Below are 22,799 nucleotides of genomic sequence, written 5' to 3'. Positions count from 1 at the left end.
CCAATATTATAAGTGCATTGTGGAAGTATGTACAAAGTCCAGTGGAAACGTAGGGAGGTTAGGGAAGTTTTTACAGAAGAAGCCAAAATTGAGCTAAGATGTGACAGATGAGAAATAATTTTCTAGGCAGACAAATAGTAGAGAGAACCTTCTAAGAAAAGGGAATACATTTACCAAGATACAGAAGTGAGAGCATAGTGTATTTGTGGAAATATAAACTGTTTCAGAATTGCTTTAGCTAAAACTTCAAGTTAGAGATTTGCAGAAGATGAACCATGACTGGTAGATAAGGATTAGATCATTCCGATTCTGATAGGCCATGCTGAGCATTTACCTTTTATTCTGCTATCCAAGGGCCACTATTGAAGAATATCACCAAGGGCAGAATATGGTCAGAATTTGCCTTTTTAAAAAAAGGAAAATAGAATTAGAAGTAAAGAGACTGGGCCGGCCCCGTGGCACACCCAGGAGAATGCAGCGCTGGGAGCGCAGCGTCGCTCCCGCCGTGGGTTCGGATCCTATATAGGAATGGCCGGTGTGTTCACTGGCTGAGCACGGTGCGGGCGACACCAAGCCAAGGGTTGCGATCCCCTTACCGGTCACGAAAAAGACAAAAAAAAAAAAGAAGAAGAAGAAGTAAAGAGACTGGAGGCAAAGAGACAATAAAAATAACAGTTGGCATTTATTGAACACTTACTATGTACTAGCTACTGTGCTAAACCCTTTATGTTCTTTCATTTAACTCTTCCCATAATTTAATGAGATCAGTAATATTTGTATTAACCATTCTACATATAAGTAAACTAAATCTCAGAGTCACTTAGTTTATCTTGCCCAAGGTCACAGAATATGTGGCAAAGCCAGAGTTTCAACACAGGTGTGTCTTACTCAACCACTCCTAACCATAATATCATGCTGCCTCTTACTACAACTTAAGAGGCTATTACAGTAGACAAGGCAAGAAATGAGTCCTGAACAAAGGCAGTGGCACTGAGCATGGAGAGCTGGGCCCAGATCTGACTCAAACTAAGGAATCAAATCTGAGAGTGACTGAGATTTGGTTACCAATTGAATATAGGAGAAGAGCTGAAGATAACTCCCAGACTTCTAGACTGGGCAACTAAGTGGACAGTGAAGAGCAGTGCCATTCAGTAGACAGGCAATACAGAAGGAGGAACAAGTTTGGATGAAAAAAAATAGTTCAGCTGTGAATATATTGAGTTTGAGGTGCCTGTAGGCATCCAAGTAGGACGTCTAAGTGGAACAGTCAAGCGGGCAGTTAGAGATACTAGTCTGGGACTCATGGAAGAAGCGATGAAGGAACACTTTATTTCAAAACCTATGGGAACAGCTTTTGTTATTCCCCATAGGTTTTGACACGGGGTATTCTGTTTTAGATAAATTGTATTTTCTCATTTTAATCCTCTCTTTGATCTAAGAGTTATCCATAAATATGTTTCTTAATTACCAAGAAATTAATACATTGGGTAATATTTTTTATTAGGTTTAAAGAATGTAGCCTGTCAATCTCTATCACATTGCAATTAAGGTTTTCTTTGTGGCCAAATACGTGATTGATATTTCAAAGTGTTCCATGGGCACAGCAAAAAATGCATATTCTCCACTTGAAGGCTGTAAGACTCTGAATATTATATTTATTTATTTATTTTTATTAGACATACATGTGGGGCGCAACATTGATTTTCAATAATTGTGTAGAAAGCATGGTGGTTAGATCAGTATAGTTAGCTTATTCATCATTACAATACGCAATCATTCTTTGTGTCCGTTGACCAATTCTATTTGATCTTTCCATGTCTTTACTAATTCCTTAGACTCTTTTCTTACTATCTACTAAATGTGTCCAGCCATCAAAGAGGTATATTGAAGTTCTCCACAGTAATTGTATTTATATCAAATTCCCATTGCATTTCTAATAAGTTTTACACATTTAGGCTTTTTAGGATATTCAATCCTCCACATTGCTGGAAACCAGAGAGTTCTTTATTTTTTAACAGTTGCATTACATATCTATTGCTGAGTAACAAATTACGCCAAAACCTGGCAGCTTTAGAAAACATTTATCTCACAGTTTCTATGGTCAGGAATACAGGAGCAGCTTAATTAGGTGGTTCCGACTTGGGATCTCTCATGAAGTTTACAGTCAAGATATCATCCCAGGGCCGCTGCAGTCATCTGAAGGCTTGACTGGAACAAGAGGATTCACTTCCAAGGTGGCTTATCACAGGGCTGTTGGCAGGAGGCCTCAGTTCCTTCCTGACTCTTGACAGGAGGTCTCAGTTCCTCGCCACGTAGGCCTCTCCATAGGTCTTCTTGAGTGTCCTCGTAATATGGCAGCTGGCTTCCCCTAGAGTAAGTGATCCAAGAGAGGGTCTGAAGCCACAACATATCTTCTGACCCAGTCTCAGAAGTTACATACCATCACTTCCACCATGTGCTATTCATTAGAAGCAACATACTTAAGGGGAAGAGAACCACTACACTTTGGAGAAAAGAGTATCAAAGAATTTGTGGACATATTCTAAAACCACCACAACAGTATTATCTTCACACTTAATTTCTCAGGCTTGTGCACTATTAATTCCAGCTCATTCCTTTCCAAAACTGAACACACACAAAGAAACTCAAGAAGGTGCATAGAATTTAAGTAAAACTTTTTAAACAGATCATTGTAATTTATAGGTTACTTGCAATACACTTCACATTTATTGGGAAAAAAATAAATACCAATTCACCTTCACTTTGAAGTGGCTCTAATTGGTAATACTACTTTCTATAATTCAGAGCATTCATTTAGCCATGTATATGCATAATTGACAAACACCAAATTCCTATGGACGTGTTCTGTTTGAAGACTTGCTTCAGTATCATTATCCAGAAATATTTACTGAAATCCACTTATAGAACTAGATGACATACAGATATGTTAGACAGTGTTTGAGTGGGAAGAGATTTATGACATGCAGACTAATGAGCATTGAGCAAACACATATATTAAAGAATTAATTCAATAAATGTTATTGAGTGCCTACTATGTGCAAGACACTGTAAACTAGTAATTACAATACAGCATAGTAAGTCCTATAATAGAAGGGTATACAGCGTGCTTTGGGAGCATTCACAGCAGATGCCTAGGCAGATTGCAAGGAAGACTCAGGGGAGGAGGTCACACAAGCTGAACAAATCCTAAAAGATGAGAAGTTTAAAAAAGAGACACTAGAGTTTCAGACAAAGGAAACAGTAAGGGCAAAGGCCCTGGGGTATGAAAAACATCATATGTTTAGGGAATTGCATATTGCTCGGTATCTCTGGAGGACAGAATATATATTGAACAGTGACCAGAGATTAGGCTGGTGAGGTAGTCAACGGCCCTAGATTTCAAGGTATATTTTATGCCTCCCCAAGAATCCCCGGAGAGTTGAAACAGAGCATTGACGAAAGGGAATAAAGACCTAGTAAGATATGTTAATTATTGGGTTTTGGCCAATGGGAAAAAAAAGATATGTTAATTACCATTTCACAAGTAGCTTGTGAAGGATACCAACAAATAATAATTTTCTTTTTCTGTCTGAAAATCTACCTGCAGCTCAGAGAATCATTCCTTCTCATGATTCATTAAATAAGTATCTAAGAAAAATTAATAAATTATTATGTTATTTTCATAATTATACAGTAATGCTGCTTGAGAGCAGATTCTCTCATGGAATTCTTCATTCTTTTACTTATCTGTAGTGAAACTCTCCCATCTTTTGCAACCTCTTAGGACTAATCTAAAATTGTAAAGTAAGAAAAGTTAGTCATTCATACTCTTCAACCTTCTCTGTCTCTTTATTCTCATTTCAGTTCGGTGCTCCCCCAACAGCCAGGGCCTTCACTCCACTTTCAGGTGGAATGCTACCACCACCTCTCCTCTCCGGGCAGCTTTCGAGGATCTGGTCTATCTTCTTCTCCTCTCCCTACTCAAACGTGCACCTTTTGTGCCTTTTGAGGTTACTGGTTTCCTAATGATGATAAATTAGTTTACTATGTAGTATTAATGATGTCATCTGTCACCCTATCCTAAGGATATCTGCACTATAACCCAAAGTAATCAATCTCTATGATGGAAACTAAAGGCCAATGGAGATTTTCTTTTAGCCTGGGGGTCTTTCACCCCTCAAACCTAGGGGCCACCTATTCTGCTAATGCTCTATTCTCCTTGACCTTGAATAATATTTCATGTACATGAAATAACTCCCAGTGGAACACACACACTCAACGCCATCATCTTTAAAACACTCAACAAAACAAATGAGGTATGGGATAGGCTTTATAAATCCCAAGTTATGATGCAAATGATTGGGTAAAGTGAAGTAGTGTGTGGTGGAAAATGGTGTTGACATTCAGACCAAGCTTCCTGGAGAAGGATTTAGAGCTAAGGACTAATGGAAATGAGTTTGTCTGACTTGCTGAGTGCTCATGCCATACAAAGATGCCAAAAGAAGGAAACTGACTAATCCAAATATTGAGTCAATTGAAAGAAATCCCTCGGCGGGAGCGCTGCCACGCTCCCAAGCAGCGCACTATAGCAGTGCGCCACCGGGCCCAAAAGCCTCTCTTCTAACTATTAGGTAATATACAGAAGTTAACTGTTAACCGTAGTCACCCTACTGTGCCATAGAACATCAGAACTTATTTCTTCTATCCAGTTGTAATTTTGTACTCATTGGTTGTAGGAATTTAAAGATGGTGGATTGCTCAGAATTCTGGCAGGAAATAGAATTCACTCTGATATACAAAGAAAGACACTTTAGGGCCGGCCCAGTGGTGCATTGCTACAGTGCGCCACTTGGGAGCGCGGTGGCGCCTCCCGCCGAGGGTTCGGATCCCACATACAGACCGGTTCCCGCTCACTGGCTGAGTGAGGTGCGGGCGCAACACCGAGGGTTGCGATCCCGTTGCCGGTCCCGGTCCGGTACGGGCGTGACACTGAGGGTTGCGATCCGTTGCCGGACACAAAAAAAGACAAAAAAAAAAAAAAGGAAAGAAATAAAGGTGGAAGAGTAATGATTATGTGCAGTTTTATAAGGTGTTAATTCCTGCCTCTCTCCTCCTCTTCTCCCTCCACCCTAGATTACAGAGCTATAGAATCACTTAAGTCTTTTCACTAGCAAATTCTCTGGATACCATTTTATTAAAAATCTTAGCTCGGCTAAGATGAAGAACTCCATACATGACCTCAAGTTTCTCCACCATTCTTCTCACATATACAGGGTTAAAATACCTTAAGCTATACCAAGGCAGCTCCGGGCCAGAGCACATATAAACCTAGCTGATAGCACCATGTGGTCTGGATCTGCCCATTGCGCCCACATCACATTCCCTTACCTTGCAGAGAATAATTCAGGTTCAAGGCCTTTGATTTAGTCCTCTTGTTCTGATGCAGCTTCTTGCTTTCCAAGGCTCAACTGCAGACACATGATGGCAGTTCCACCATTTATCCCCTCTCTCTTTTCACCCCTCAACTCTTTAGTTCTTTGTTTTTTGTTTTTTGTTTTTTTTCTAGGGCTTAACACAAAGGACATACACTGTAAGCTTAATAAAATAGAATTAAGAAGCAAAGAAATCAGAACAAGAATAAGAAAATGTGATAAGATCATGGTAGGGATAAACAGTCACAACAATTAAACTTTGCATTTAGATAATGAGTATGTTCTTCTGATTGGGAAGGAAGAGGATAAGGCAGTGAGTCTGTTGCCCTGAAGAGGGCAGTCAGTAGTTTGTATTTCATTCAATAGTTGTCAGTCTGATGGCTGTGAGGAGAGACATGATATTCTTAAATCAGCAACTCTGCTGAATTAACTCTCTGACAGCAGCATGTAGGACAAATTGAAGACAGTTAACAAGGAGCCAGCTGTAGAAGTTCATTAGTGATCTGTGGCCTGCACAAAGGCCTCAATTTTGGAGAAGAGAGAAGTATGCACAGATCAAAAAAGTGTTACATGGAATGTATTTACCAAGATTTCTTAAGAACCTACTTTGTTCACAGCATAGTGCTGGGTATTAGGTAGACACCAAGATAAATGAAGCATTGACCTTGACCTTGACCTCAGCTTCACTCCACAATGTATCAGGAGAAAAGACAGGGAAACACGAATAATACCAGAAAATGAGTTGAGGACAAAATGAGAGTGGATATAATGTCAGCCACCCATGGAACTACCTAGTCTTTGGCTCAGATTGGAACAATGATGTTAGGACACAGAGGTTCTGCTTTCAAGTCTCATTCAGACACCAGAATTAGCAAATGGATTTGGCAATAGAACGGACTATGTGGTATGGGCAATCAGGAGGTATCAGCCATCACTCCAAAGCTATGGGTCCAAGATACAGGACCCACCAATTAGATTTAGAGATTAGATATTCAGAAATATTAGGCAGAACGATTGAAATTTAGTCTTGCCACATTAATTTCCATTGGATGATGGCTGGCCAACCAAGTGAAGATATCTTTCAGGTATCTTCTGGACTAAAGTGAGGTTATATGGAGGAGAAGATCAGGAGCATAAAGATATATTTATAGTTTTATGACATGGCAAATTAAGCTGAAAAACTGTGCCTTCTCTTTAGAATTTCTGAACTGTCATTAATATCACTGCCCTCTTTATTAAGAAGTAGAGAGTTGGCATCACAAATGACCTAAATCTTAGATGCTTTACTTTAGTAGCATCAATGTAATTAGAGACTTTAGACTAAGGAAAAGTAGATGGACTATCATGTCACTCCTGGAATTGTGATGGAATTTGCCAATATAACAGCCAGTTCATTTGCACGTTTCTGCTCGGTTGACTCCAACAAGAATCTGATAGTTCATTGCAAATTCCAGATAGTATCCAATATTATACCTAGTTTCTAGTGGTCTTATATGAGGCTTTTCTCATTGGTTAGCTTTTTTCTCAGCTCTTTGCTTTTTCCTTTTATCTAAATGCATACCTTTGGGACAGAAAATCTGTGGGGACAGATAGCAGCAAATACATAGGACTCACTGGGTTCCACTTGCTGTCTTTGGTATGAGATAGAAAGAGCAGTAAAAAGAATCTGGGAGCATTAGATTGCAGAGAATTTACAGAAAGGAAATTGTCCCAGAGTTGGCCTGAGAAAATGGATTTTTTACTTGGCCTGCACCTTGTGTTATCAAATTCATTTTTGAAAATAAATGGAGGAAATAAATGAAGGAAAATGAGTGAATCCAAAGGATAAACTATATCACTGGCATCAGCATTCATGTTCCACATTCCATATTGCAAAAAGGTACTAGTCTAAGGATGGGCTGTTGCTATCTAACCCTACTACTGAGCTGAAACCTCGAAGATTTTCTTTTCCTACCAGGAATCAATCAGCTTGTAATTTCTCATTCTAGCAGTATCTCTCAAAATTGAATTGTAGGCCTTGGAGAAAAAAGTAAATTTGGTAACACAAGATGCAGGCCAAGTACAAAGGAAGATGAGGTGCCATTTTTCCTTTGAGGACAGAAAGAAGAGAAGCACAGAATCCATGTTGGCAGAAAAATATGAAAATAAATCAGAATTGCAGTCTTCGGCCTTGTTTTTTAAAAAACTTCTTTAGTCTATAATTTTTACACGATTGCATTGTTCTCCTATTTGTTACAATTTAGTAAAATGTATTTTTGATTCTGTGTAGCATCTGATGATAATTCTGGTTAGAACACAGAAAAGAACAATGTGATACCTAGAAAAGGGTTACATCTAATTTGGTATCGAATATGATCAGAAAACTACCATTTTTATCCATTGTTATTGAATAATCATCCGTAGATCTTTTTCTATTGTGGGGCAGAGGGAAGAGACTAGGAGTTTTCAGGAAGTGGACAGAAAGTGAATTATCAGAAAGCTCTGATCAAGCCGAGCAGGCAGAAGGGACTAGCCCATCCCCTCTCTCTCCAACCCCATGGTCTTCCCAGCTCACTACACAAAATAAGCACAGTAAGGTGGATCAGGAGTGTTATATCAGAATCTGGAGGGAAGTTCCACAAATTATTAGCCCTAAGTAATAAAATCAATCTCTCTTGACTTTTCAGACAACAAAACTGCTATCAAAATCGCTATCAAGAAAAAGTATGTAGAATGAAATTCACTTATAAAGCAACATATTAAGGATCCTTAATAAGAGAAAAATCTGTGAATCTGACAACCAGAAATCATCTGTTGACATTAGTCAGTCTCTTTGCCTGACTTTCATTCACTGTTAATCTTGAGTTTTTCAGGGGTCCAAACTTATTGTTAAAAGGGAGTGATGACCCTTTGGGCAAAGAGGCTCAGGAGACTTAGGTGGGGGAGACTTAGGAGGTCTAGCCATCACAGGAAAGGCATCAAATATCACAAATGCACTCCATAATAGGAAACCATTAAGGGAAATGCCTTTGCAAACCACTGCAGACCTGTCTCAGGGCTGAGTGTCCCACCGCTCAGGCAGGTGAGCCAGGATGCCTGGATCTGTCCAATAATTTTCTTAGAAGTAAGAAGAATCTTAGGTTGACTACTCCATCAAAAGAAAAGACCTGGTCACTAGAGAGCTGCAACTTGGGCCAAGCAAAGACAAGAGAGTAAATCTGATTAGCCCCAACTGTGAGTCTAGACAGAGCAAATGTGAACAAGAGAGGGGTTCAGGGGAGTAGTACAGACTCTCAAGCACATACACACATACACCTGTTCAATTCATAGATCATGAACAAGCACAAAGACACATTGGCACCAAAAGAATATTTTTCTGTTTAATAATATAGTGAAAATAAACTGAAAAATCAGATTCTGTTTATCACATTTTACTTCATTGAAAATTTTTTAAATGCCCCTATTTTATATACCAAGGTTGGAAATGCTTCTCCGCTCTCCTAAGAGTAAAAAAAAAAAAAAAAAAAAAAAAAAAAAAAAAAAAAAAAAGCGTAGGTCTGATGTACATGATCTCTGGTAATAAGAAAATAATATATATTGAAATTCTTGCTCATATGTATTAAAATGGATTTAGACCAAGAAGGTGAGTAACTTCCCTATTAATGTTTACATGTTATTATTAGTGTTTGATTTAGAACATGTTTATATAAAACAAGTGTTTTTCAGCCATATTCTGTCATCACAAAATAAGTTTTTCAAACTCAATTGCCATTTTCTGGTCTGTGTAGTAGGTTTTAAAAAAAGGCAGTAAAACAACCACATGGTGGGATGGTTGCACAACAGCACAGCATTGTTAATGTATGTAGTGCTGCTGAACTGTACACTTTAAAATGGTAAAATGGTAAATTTTATGTTATATGTAATTTATTACACTAAAAATTGCATTAAGAGATTTGGGAGTTATAGTGGAATAAAATGATTCTTCCCTGGGTTGACCGTCAACCCTCTAACGGGTCAGGAGAAAGGGTGCTGCATACAGCAAGGGGTTAACTTATCTTTGAACATTGGCCTAAACCTGAACAATCTGGGCACTAACGTTGGAGATAATGGGGGGGCAACAGTCATGTTATAGGGATCCTATCATTCCCCTGGTGCTCAAATGCCAGGTGCCAGGCCTTTGCCTCCACTGACTTGTATCTACAGCCTTGAGAAGTACACTTCTTGTGGAAGGAAAACACTCCTGGTCTGGCTATCTTGAGGAAAACAACAACTTAAAAACATACTATTTTATTATAGGCATGAGGATTTGTATGCTCCCAAAATATACCCTGCAATAAGCAGAAGTACATAAACAGGTACAGAGTTTTGCAGATGTACTTTGCATCTACACCTGGCCAGTCAAGTGGTGATAGGGAGCACAATTAGCCACTTAGGCTCAGACCTAAGGGAACTCCGATTTCGGTCTACTGCTCAGCCTTCCTGGCTCTTTGAGTCCCGGTTCTAGCTCAGCCCTTCTTTTCTACCTAAATGAGTGTGTTTCTTTACTCATGATCTGTCCTCCACCTCCCTATCCAAGACAGTTTGCATTGATAGTATTTTGTTGGACCCAAAGCCTATTTATTTCCCCTAAATCATCAGTGCTGTTACCTGACAATTAACCCTTAACAATTAGCTGTAGTCATTTGCATATATAAACACAGTCAATTGACAGAGGAAGGCTACAGTCAGCCGCAGGGCCCACAGGCTGACCCCAGCCACCATGGGGCCTTATTTTTTACCCTCATATCTTAACTAAGCAGATGCCTAAGCAAAAAGAGGCTAAGCACATAAATGTCTTGGCTGCAAATTTGCTACATGAAATAGTTTGTTAGAGATAATCTGGTTTATATTTTTAATAAACATTGCCTGGATCATAAATACAGTTTTACTTCGTGCCAAGCATTTGTTTTGTATGAGCCTAGACACTCACTTGGCTATTTTTATTTTTTTTTTTTACCAGAAAGTCATTTATCTCCAATAATAAATGCTAAAAGTAAAACTTCCAAGGGCTTTTGAGTCAAAAGGAATCATATTCAAAGAATAATAGATCACAGCCTAAAGACTAAACCAACTGTATTAGTCCATTTTGTGTTGCTATAACAGAAATACCTGAGACTGGGTAATTTATAAAGAACAGAGGTTTATTTGGCTTACGATTCTGGGACAGCTGCATCTGGCACAGGCATAGGCTGCTTCTACTCATGGTGGAAAGTGGCAGGTAGCCGGCGGGTATGAGCAGATCACATGGCGAGAGGAAGAGAGAGAGAGAGAGAGAGAGAGAGAGAGAGAGAGAGAGAGAGAGAGAGAGGAGGTGCCAGGGTTCTACAAACAACAAGCTCTCGCAGGAACTAAGAGCGAGAACTCACTCATTAATCCCTCCTCCTCCAGGGAGAGCATTAATCCATGCATGAGGGATCCGCCCCCATGACTCAATCAGTTTCCAACACTGCCACATTGGGGATCAAATTTCCACATGAAATTTGGAGGGGACAACACATGTAAACTCCATCGCCAACTTAAAAATCTGATGTCCTAAAGAGAACTTTTCCCATGTTCTCGCTATACATCATAACTGTATTCTAGCTATGCATTGTTTAATACACAGAATTAAAGGTTAGCCCCCATCTGTAGAATAGAGTAAATTAAATAGAGTAAGTATTTGATATTCCTTATAGTCCTGCTCACATCCTTTCCAGGTAACTTCTGAAGAACTGAACAGTATAATTCATAATATAATGACATGGGTTGTGGCTGCAGTGACCAGTATACTGTACCCAGCCATCACAAAATACGAAGAAAGATTGCAAAATAGTACACACCCAATGTCTGCTGACTCTGCCCTCTCTTCAAATAGTTTGAGTTGCTGTAGTACATGCAGTGAAACGTTAATATATGAAACAACTAAGACATTTCAGGCAGAGCCCTGTGCAAAGGCAGCTGACAAGTCGGTGGGCCAACCTGCCACACCTTTAAGACCATCTTATGCCCATACAGAAGGAACATTTGTGGGAAAAACCGATCACAGGAAAGGACAGCCTATAACCTCTGAAATTAAACATAATGAGAACTGTAAATCGGTACAGCTCAAATCCTGTAAATCAGATGAAACAGACCCAAAGAAACCTAAAGATGAAACAGACACTGAAATAGACGGCTTAGAATGCCCACTGTCTTCCAATGGAAAAGCAAAAGTTGGAAATGAGATGCAAGAATTAAAGAATGCCTTTGTTAACTTTAAACGTTACCTAAAAGAGGAAACTGAGTCAATTTTAGAAAATATTTTTCAAGAAATGGTGTCTGATTTATCCCAAGCCATCCCCAGCCTTTCCTCTCTTACAGATGAAGTTTTGGTTGACCAACCTGAGGCTGACAAAGGAGACTTGCTCTCCAAAGTTGATATCCCCTCAGCAGCTGCCAGAATTGTGGGAAATGTGCTTGAGAAGCTACAGTCTGCAGTTGAACAAAAAAGTAGTGAGGTATTTTCACAAGAAGATGTGTTGGCCCACTTTAAATCAGATTTAGCCAGTGGAGAACATTTCATTTCCCCAAAAGAAAAATCTGTAAAAGCTTCACTGCCTTACACTTTGGAGAACATGAGTGATCTTGCAGAGGATGTGGTTCATGGTATTTTAGAAACACTGATGGCTCTCTTGTCTTCTAAGCAAAATGAATGTGTTCATCTTGAAGTCACACCTAAACCTGCTTATCAGCAATATACGAAAGATCAAACATGTACGTTCCTTCAACGAGCCAGCAAAAGGAAATCTAGTGCTGAATCTGATGCAGCCAATTTGATTACCAAAGAAGAAATACAAAATTTAGTGTCAAATATATATATATATATATATATATTTTTTTTTTAAAGTTGACCAGTAAGGGGATCTTAACCCTTGACTTGGTGTTGTCAGCACCACACTCACCCAATGAGCAAACCGGCCATCCCTATATGGGATCCGAACCCGGGGCCTTGGTGTTATCAGCACCACACTCTCCCGAGTGAGACATGGGCTGGCCCTAGTGTCAAATATTTTATCCCAGTCCTCTCTGGTTGGTTATATAAAGGAAGCAATTGGCACAATACTAGATTATATACAAATTGGACTTAAAAATGAAAGGTTTATTGCAACTGAAGAAACAGTGGTCATCCTTCAGCTACTTGATGATATCTTGACTCAGCTACATCGGAAACCAGTGAAAACAGATGTACACAAGTATAGATGCCCCAGACTGAGCAGTCCTCCTGGCACTGAAGAAGAGAACAGACTTGCTGGCACTAGAGTAGCTCATCATCCTAGGTATGGGCAACCATTGCCACCTATTAATGTCCCTGGCATGGTCCTTTACTCTGAAGACAAAAATGAAGAAATAAAAAAAATTGTGGAAAATGTGCTGATTTCATCTATCAAGGATGAAAAAGCAAAATTACAAGAACAGGTTCCTGACTACTGGTCAACAAAGGAAATGCTGGTCTTAAATATAAAAGAAATATCAACTCACGTACAAACTCTGCTTGTCAAGGCAAAGAAGCATTTCATGACTGGGGGTTAAAGACTGGCCTTCCCACTTTTAATAATGAAGACTTTTATAAGGACAAGACATGTTCGAATAAAGATATTTGGATTTTCAGCCAAGATGAAAAGGATCAAATACAAAAAGCATCAGAAGTCATAATTACAAATATTTTAGCAGAATTGCTCAAAGATATATCTTCAGGGCCCCCCAGTCATTCAGGAAAACTATGAGGTCTGTCACATCAAGAACGGATGGACCAGATGTTCTCTATGTCAGAAATCCATACAGTGGCTCAAGAAATATCTGATGCTGTATTAAAAATACTTCATGTGGCTTCTAGTTACATCATCGGTGCCATCAAACATTCCATTTCTTCATCAGTACACCAAACTTCTCTAGATAATGCTGACCTACCAAATAAAGAGCCATTAGAAATATGGCTTGAGAGTAAAAAGATGAAATTTTTAGCTACACTTGGTATAAACCCCACAAAGCATCCCTGGTTAGAATCTGAAAAAAGTGAATCAGCATCTAAATCTTTTCTTCATATTATTGATGAGATCACACATATAATTAAGAAGCTGAAGTCATTTATTTGTCCAAAATTGCAAAAATGCTTCAAAGCAGAAAGCCATGCAGCCAGTTCAAAGCCTGCACCTGGCAAGAAATCTTTGTTTCAATCTCAACTTAGCACATACACAACTAAAGAGGTAAAAACCGTTCTGGATGCTATCCAGAAAGAACTGCAATACAAAAAGGAAAATCTAAATCTTAAGGAGAGGGGCCCTCCCAAGAACTTTCTAGACACAGGAGTTTTGGCCAAGACCGAAAAGGATTTAGACTCTGTTGTCACAAAAATAACAATGACCTTATGACAAGTTCATTAGTAACTTGTATTTGTGAGGTAAGTGGAAAGACAGATAAAAGCAATGTTCCACTCCCTGCAAAGCAGCTAAGGTCTAAAATCTCAAATGGAACTGGTGACACTGACCAACAAGCATTTTCTCCTTTTCATTGTCCTCCTAGGCAAAAGAAAGTTCACAAATGCACCAGATTGCAAGTATTAAATAGAATTGGAGAAACCTTATATGACATGCTATGCAAGCTCATAGAAGACCATCCGTGTCCTCCCCCATCTGATAATAAGCCAGAGAGTGGATCAATGAGAATTTGAGAGCAACCACCATATTTCAGTCTGACATTCAGCTCATTTCTCATACAATTCTAGAAGATATCATTACAAAATTATGTAGCGCTGAGATGGATAGCAGTTTTACAAGTTCAGAATTTAAAACTATCTCAGAATAATATTGAGTGAAACGAGTCAGGCAGAGAAAAAGAAATTCCACATGTTCTCACTCATTGGTGGGAGCTAAAAAATAAACAAATTAATTCACACACACACACAAAAAAAACTGGGGTGTGGAGAATACATAACAACTACAATTCCTTGAAGTTGATAGAACAAGCAAATAGAAATGAAGTTGTTACAACAAGCAAACGGAAAGGACATTCTTGGGGGGGAGGGGAGAGAGGGAGGAGGGAGGGAGGTGTCGGTGATGGGCCATAATAATCATATACAGTGTATATTGACAAAATAAAAATTTAATGAAAAATAAATAAATAAAAATAAAATAAAACTATCTCAGAGTATATCGACACTGACAGCCTATCATTTGCTTCACTTACTGAGGAAATGAGCAGATGCTGACATAATCTCCAGCATGGTGTCCAGCGTGATCCAGAAAGGCAGGCAAGAGATGACTACCAATAAGAAGAAACCTACTGCCCCCAAAACAGGGAACTCAAAGGAAAAGTATCCAAATAAACTGAAAGTCATGACTTCAGATATCCTTGAAACAGTTTCTGCTAAATTGGAAGCGTTTGCCAACAGACATGTAAATTCTCTGGACATTATAATTAATGGAAATAAAAAGAACAAGAAGACAGACTGGGAAAGTGAAAGTACCAACATCTGTGCTAACGCACATGAAGAACTATTGCAGTCTGCCTTACCTGTGCATATAAAGAAGGTATCAAGTACTATTTTGAAGGCTATTCAAACTGAATTAAATATGAGCTTGCCAGATTTCAAAACATGGGTACACAACCCACTCTAAGAGAAACAACTACTTAAAAAGCTAGTCAACTTTATTTTAGATGAAATGCCTCCAGATGTGTTTAATGAAACTGAACTGGAAGAGACAGGCATTGAAAATTACAGATACAGGCCAACCTATGGAAATTTTCTTCCTGGAGGAGCTGGACCAGAGTCATATCTAGAAGATCCTGCAGATACAGAGAAAGAAAGTGCTGGAGAGAAAAAGCCACCAGAAGAAGAAACTAAATCAGATTCTCTTGAGCAACAGGAATTAGAAAGAACACTGAAAAAAACTGAAGTAGAACTCAAAGAGCCACAAGTCCCCAATCATGCCCATTATAAGAAATATTCTGAATGAAATTTTTCAGAATGATTTAATTGATCAATTAAATGTACTTCCTTTCCCTCAGTCCCATTTATGTAACATTTTTCATGCTGGCAATGAGCCAATTGCTCAAACATCTGTTCAACCCCTGGATAAAACAATGGATCCTTTAGTGTCTGAAACAGATGTAATCATTGTGGCAGATGATGTTAGAATCATATTTCAAAAACTTTATGTTGTTGCCATGACAGATAGAAATGTAAGTGAAAATAGGCATAAAACTATCATTGTTCCAGCAAATATCTCTCTTCTGGAAGATGCCCGTGGAGGAAAGGCCTCTGTTTATTCTGCCATATTAAACAGAAATCCATGTACACTTCAGCCCAGTTTCAGTATTGATAAACTGACCAAACTTAATGTAATTGAAGATATTATGCAATCTGTATTAACAAGCTTAGAAACATTTGCTATTTCCAAAGTAAGATCTCTGTTGTCCTCATATCAATTTCACAGTTCCAATGACTTTAACTTTGCAGCAGGAGGGGACTGACTTAAGCCAACCATGGTTATAAACCAAAGATTCATATTCTCGTGATCAATTTTCCTGTTGCTCAGTGGATCATAATAAGTTGGGAAAGACTACCTCAATAGGTCAACTGAATGTCTCTAAATTAAATATATATGCAATGCAAGTGGCTAGACAGATTTTACAAGAAATCAAACATAAGTTAGATAAACAAATAAAAAGTCCATTCTTAACTCATAATTTTGTGGTTTCTGAAAGTATTACAAATCAGATTGTTAACACAATGTTAGATATCGTATCTACCAAAGGCAAGTATGAAAAAATCATATCTGATAGAGAGATTGATCCAGGTTGGCTAGAAGATGTTGTGGAAAAGCTGTTCAATAAAAGTGATTACCGAAAAACCCTTCAATTTCAAATACTGGATACCACTGAGGGAATCTTAAATGACATTTGTGAGAAAATACTGGATGAAAACAATTTCCCACTTGCTGCATCTAGTCTTAAATGTAATGTAGGTGGAAGACATCTAGAAACAAATTCTGGAACTGTCCCCAAGTGTGCAAATAAAGCTATTCCAACGTTTTTAGTTCCTAAGTCATATACTGCTATGATTTCCAAAGACATGGTCAGTACTGTTCTTCAAAATCTCAGTTCTGCTGTCATTCTTGGCATAAATGCAAAGGATTCTGTTTCTGCAAGATTGTCTCTGACATTGATGCATTTCCAAAAGCAGATACAGATTCAACAAATGAAAGGAAAAGAGAGAGCTTTCCATTTCCGAGAAAGACAAAAAAAAAAATGTACAGGTAAAATCAGCTTATTCTGATAATAATCAGACAACTATACTTAAAAAACAAGACAGCAAGCAATCTGCTCCTGATCCATGTGAGGAAAATGCTAACTTCATTACTGAAGCTATCTTGAATAGGTTAAAATCTTCAGCCACAAAAAGAATGGATTTGCTGGTTACTCTTGATTCCAAGACTAGGGAAAAATCATTTGTTAGCCCCAAATTTACAAATTGTAAACAAGATGACAGTATATTTCTTGAATCAAACCAAATGCCATTAAATGTGAATAGACTGAAAATATCAACAGGTGAAACCATTCTCAGTCAAGAGGTCACAGATTACACATTTGCTAATTACAGAGAAAAACGTGAACCTGCAATTTATGTATCACAAGCTAGTCTTAAGGAGTCTGCTGATATCATTGCCAGTACCATTCTGATATTTATTTAAAATGACGTGGACCTAGAAATTCAAAAGATGTATTCATATCCAAATAATACTTCATTCCAACAAAACATCGTTGCAAGTGAAACTGTCAACAATATCTTGAAGCATTTGCATGATAAAATATCTTTAAAGGAAGGTAGTTTGTCCTCAAAACAGAACCCTAGTCTCATTACACAGCTGGCTGTACAAAATGAAATACTGCCAAGTCAAAGAAAGTTGGAAGACAACACTGAACTGTCTTTCTAAAATGCCCAGATCAAACCCAAATTATATCAGAAGAGGAAAACCTAGGAATTTTGGAGGAAATATTCCTGTAAAGGCAAATCATAACTAAAGCCAAAATGTTTCATTATTTCAGACCCTCCAAACCCACTGTACAGACTGGGCCCCCAGACCCCTCACACACAGGTCCATGCTAGGTAATTGGGAAAGATTCCAGGAGCTGTTGGCAGATGACATGAGCTCAGTCCTCAGCTTCCTCAACGGCAGCAGCTTACAGGCCCAGTGGCTTACAGGTCTGGCAGTGTCCTTGCGGAGGGTCCTGGGGGCACTAGCAGCAGCCTCCAGCAGTAGTAGTGGCCTCCCCGTGTCCCCCCATAGGGGGACATCCCGGGAGTGGGAGATGCCGTAGATCAGAGCCACTCATACTTAAGTCCATAACCCAGGACACCTGGGTGCACATGTGCACTTACACTAGAGGATAATCCAGGACACCTGGGTGCACGTGCATATTTACATCAAATGCTCAGCAAGATTCTGAACATCTGAGGGGCCCTGACCATTTTCCTATATTTTCCCAACAATTCCAAAATGGAGAATGTAGGCAGGAAAAAACATCTGCTCTGTTAAGTGTAGTTAAGGACATTTTAAAGAAGGTGTATCGAAGGGTAATGGAAGATGTAGACCATTGCCCTCTGTTTAACAAACTTCCCCACTTTGCATCTGATTCTACAATTAAAACAGCAGCAGCAGCACCAAAAAAACCCTTGCAGTCACATATAAGCAGTGTAGCAGGTGCAATAGTTGAAAGTGTTTTTGAAAAAACGTTCTCAATAGTTGTGACATCCTTATATGAAAATAATGAGACCAGGAGAGAATCTGAAGCATCTGGCAGTGATGAATAACTGATGAATCCATCACGGTTTAGGGGGTTGAAACAAGCAGAAAAAAGAAGTGCTCCCTCTGAAGATGTGATACCACAAGTTTATCCTTCCACAGGCATTAAAAGTGTCACTGCTTTGGAAACCACGTTACTGCAATTTTCTCCTTTACGAGTGGACAAAGAATTGGTCCAAAAGATTCTCAAAAAGATCACAAATTTTGCTTTGCAGAATTTAGAAGAGCGTTCGTCCCCTAAAGAACAGTCTGATAAAAAGCGATCTCTGAGTCCATGCAGTTCTAAAACTGGCCCTAAGGGCAGCCCCAGGACAGGTTTTAGGAAAAATTTTAAAACAAAAATCAAAAGTTACCCCTTTGCCTAAATTTGGCACAAAACCACATCTAGGACCTAGTGGTGTTAAAGCCAAGTTAGGTCCTAGGGAGAAGACTCCAAGAAGCAGCTGGTCCAAAACTGCCATTGGGCTGCAACACCTGCTGTTAACAGGGGATAACAAAAACCAGTTAGTGAGAATGAAACTCCCCACTGCAGAACTAAAAATGCATGCCAAGGATATACTATGTAATATATATATATATATATATTTTTAAAGATGACCAGTAAGGGGATCTTAACCCTTGGCTTGGTGTTGTCAGCACCACGCTCTCCCAAGTGAGCTAACCGGCCATCCCTATATAGGATGCGAACCCGTGGCCTTGGTGTTATCAGCACCACACTCTCCCAAGTGAGCCACGGGCCGGCTCTGATATAGTATGTAATATTCTGGAAACGGTTGTGAATGAATTTCAAGAAGTGAAACAAAATAGAGCAACGATAAATGTAAAAGCTTTACCTTCTAATCAACTTGTGACAGCAAGTGAAATGGTTAATACAGTTTTGCAAGGGTTATATGCTACCGAGAACAATTTGGCTCAGCCAACAAAAGGTTCACTTTTGGATAAACTCAAACTTTCACAGAAGAATTTAAGTACAATCTCTCTTGCAAATCCAGAGGCACATCCTTCTTTGGAGAATGTTTCTTCACAGCTAGAGAAAATTTTTCCTAAAGAAGATTTTTTAAACGAATGTTTGATAAATGGCAAACAGAATCAAGTGACGCAGAAAATGAAAAATATAAGCTATTGATGGTAGCTGAGACTGTTTTGAGTGAAATTTTAATAAAAACAAGAGTTAGAGCAGTCTAATTCTGTTTCTAATAGAGACTCTAATAGAGTCTAATAGAGTTTCACTTTTAGATTTGTCACCTCTTGAGGCTTATGAAAGCAGATACCATAATTTTAAAACAGTTTCTACTAGAGCTGAGAATTCCCAAACACAAATTAATATATTTGGCCAGGAAATTGTTGAAATGCTATTTGAAAAATTAGAGTTGTGCTTCTTGACCCAGATGTGCACAGCAGATAGCAAAGAAACTCAAGTAAACAGAAGACAAGCTCTAGTAAGAACAAACAACATCAACAATGTACCGATCTATAACACAAAATGAAAAGACAAAATTTGTTTGGGCTCTAGCCACCAAATCACTCAAGAGATCATTGAAGGAGTTCTAAACACCTCAGAGTCATTTACAGACCCTACAGTTTAAGCATGTCTCTACACATGCTTTTTCTGAAATTGTGAAAATACCGATTGAAAACTTTTTTGCTGCCCACCAGAAACCATCAGTGAAAAAAATATTGCCAAAATTACAACCACTGAATAAGTTTCCTGGTGAATCTAAATCAAGTATTATGATTTCCCAGGAAAACATACAGGATACACTTTGACGGCTTCATTCATTCCACTCAGAATTGCTTCCTTATACTGCTAATACTGTCAATGACATGCTTTCTATAATTAAGAACAAGCTAGACAAAGAAAAATATCAAGAGGAATCACCTTCGACTAGAAAACACTGTAACAAGTCAGATCATCAACACACTAATGGAGCAGTGTACTCATTTCTATCAGTCATTGATGAAAAGCCATCCAAAGGAAAATATGCTCCAGGAGCTGAAAATTCCTACACTGTTAATTGGGCCAAATCTGCAAACAGGATGGAAATTTCCACTTCAAAATTAAAGAGAGTTAGCTGCAGGGATAATTCTCCACAAATCCCTGGCTTGGTGTTTTTTTTCAGAGGGCGCTATGAAAAGAAAGAACAGAGCTTCCTCAAATCTACCTTCATATTTCAGATACTCTGCAGGAGATACAACTAAAACCACACATTCAATGGAAAGGCTCAGGTCAGAACTTAAACCACCACATTCTAGAAGTAAAGCCCAAGGCCTGAGCCATTTTGATCAAGCCATAAAAGGAAACAGCCCTGTAGAGCTAGGACTGGGGTCTGGAGCTCACAGACCCCTTGAGCCCGTTCACAAACTCTTCACATGCAGTCTATGAGCTAGGGAACTGGCAAAAAGGTCCTTGGAGCCTTGATTGAAGAAAGAATAGTCCTTATTCAGCACACGCACATCGAATACCTGGGCAGTCCAAAGAGAAACTCAGAAACTCAACTGCTACTGGCAAAGTCCAAAGAAAAACTGAGCAGCTGCCAGCAGAGCAAACATGCTCTATTTTTAGACATGAGCTCTGCCACCAGCACTGTTTCACAAAACTCAAGAACACACACTAGCAACAAACAAAAAAGATACATGGGTGCACATGTGCACTAACTCCACCCACACACAACTTGTTTACAAGAAATGTGCTGCACCACCCCCAACCGGACCTGAGGTGGGAGCGGGGGGGAACCTAAATTATTCTATTTTCCCCACAAGCCCTCACCCTATATACAGTGTCTTACAAAAACCATCTGAGAAATGCAGTGTCTCTGTACAATCAGCACTAGCACATGGCATGTCCTTCAGGGAAATGGAAGAAGGTGAAAATCAAAGACTGCTTCACTCAAACCAAAATCAGACAATCATTTCTCCACTCAAAATATCTTTAGCTGCAGAATATAACATCAATACCATGCTGGTGAGTTATGGCTTTCCAGGTTCACCCACACACACTAATGAAAGTATGGAAACAATGAAGCCATTTTTCATATCAAAAAAAGCTTTGTGACGTCTGAAGAAAGAAAGGATCAGAAAAGCTTTCTTAAAATGTGGAATGGGAAAGAATCAGCTATAAAACTGAAAAAGAAAACAAAAACCTTGTAACATGTGGAGATTTCACTTTACTAAAAAAGTGGAAAAATAAGTTTCCAGGTTTAGAGAAAATTACAACTTTTGAAGAAGTTGAAGTCATTGCTTTTACAGATCAGGAATTGGGACCAGAAGAACTCCATCTGGTAGCAAGATATGTTACTACATCCGTGGTTACACATTTCAAGAACTTTGAAAGCAGAGGTAAGTAATTTATAAAGAGTTGGCATAATTTTAGGAAAAAAGATGATAATTTTAAGAATTTTGTTTTTACCCTCACATCCAAGAAGGTGCATTCATTAGTTCTCTGAAAATAGCCTTGGTTTGGGGGTGGCTATTTATCTACTTGTGTGTTTTTTGACTGGTCAGTATGCTAAAAGAAAAAATATGGCACGTTTACACAATTCTTATTTGGAGGGATGTTGTTCGGTTTTCCCTATCTACAGATGAGACTAAATGGGCATAATTCAAAGCAGGAGATTTGGGTTGGGCACGAGGTATGACTATGAAATGATGAGACCAGTTTCCTTGTGTGGTACACACAACTGCTCTAAAGGCAATTCCCAAAAAGAAATTCCAAGATGGGTTTTTAAAGTTCCTTAAAAAAGACTTCTCACATTATAGTCAGACCTCATGCATAGGTAATTGATGGCAAAGTAACGATCCAACATCCTTTTGAGGAAGTTGTTGCCATTATTATTGACAAAGTTTATAAGAAGAGTGACATTAAACTTCTGCTCATATTCTGCTATCTGACTAAATTCTTCTTAGGTATAATACTTTAAACCCATGCTTACAAAGATGGTATTTGCACTCCTTTTCTATGAATGCTCACATGCATATATTACACTGAACCATATGAAATAGCCATTTTTCTATATCAAAAACTGTTGAACATCAGCAGTTTTATTCAGTTCAATTTAATATATACTAAATTGGATAATTAGCTGAACAGCCAAAATTTTCTTCAAAAATTATATGAGGTCTGTAGAGATGACTGGAATCCTACTAGGGCATTGCAGTACTAACGCTAGAAATCATTTCTCTGCCTCAAGATTTCCAGCTTTTTGAAGCAACATAGCTATTCAGAAAAGAAACCAGCACTTAGAGATTTGAATTCTGCTCTGCTATTTTCTTAACTTCCTAGCTGAATTAAGGATTCCACAGATGGGAAACAGAGATTTGAAGAAAACCCAGTTCTTTTCTTGACTAGGTTTTTCTATTTCCTGAGTGAGGTGTGCACCCAAGGTGAAATTTATATATAAAATATTGTCAGTATTTTGAATGGTCAACATTTTTTTCTTAACGCTTGTTAAAAACAGCAATGTTGGGCCGGCCCAGTGGTGTGCGGCGGCGCTCCCGCCGAGGGTTCGGATCCCATATAGAGACTGGTCCG

At 38.7% G+C, this 22,799-nt stretch overlaps 1 protein-coding gene across 1 annotated transcript in view; it reads left to right on the top strand.

Moving 5' to 3' along the window:
• Positions 1–11,146: 11,146 nt before the first annotated feature.
• LOC103593740 (fibrous sheath-interacting protein 2-like) overlaps positions 11,147–22,799 on the top strand; it is a gene marked incomplete at its 5' end in the record, with an annotated part of 29,260 nt that continues 17,607 nt past the window's right edge. The window contains 7 exon segments of the mRNA XM_008576790.1: positions 11,147–12,273; positions 12,452–12,897; positions 12,900–12,947; positions 15,123–15,361; positions 15,474–15,647; positions 16,186–16,723; positions 21,467–21,607. Of these exon segments, the coding sequence (XP_008575012.1) occupies positions 11,147–12,273; positions 12,452–12,897; positions 12,900–12,947; positions 15,123–15,361; positions 15,474–15,647; positions 16,186–16,723; positions 21,467–21,607 (2,713 nt within the window).

The sequence above is a fragment of the Galeopterus variegatus genome, unplaced genomic scaffold (assembly GCF_000696425.1).
Source record: "Galeopterus variegatus unplaced genomic scaffold, G_variegatus-3.0.2 Scaffold1401, whole genome shotgun sequence".
NCBI lineage: Eukaryota > Metazoa > Chordata > Mammalia > Dermoptera > Cynocephalidae > Galeopterus > Galeopterus variegatus.
Note: the sequence above shows the minus strand (reverse complement) of the source record. Positions and strands in the feature narration are given on the sequence as shown.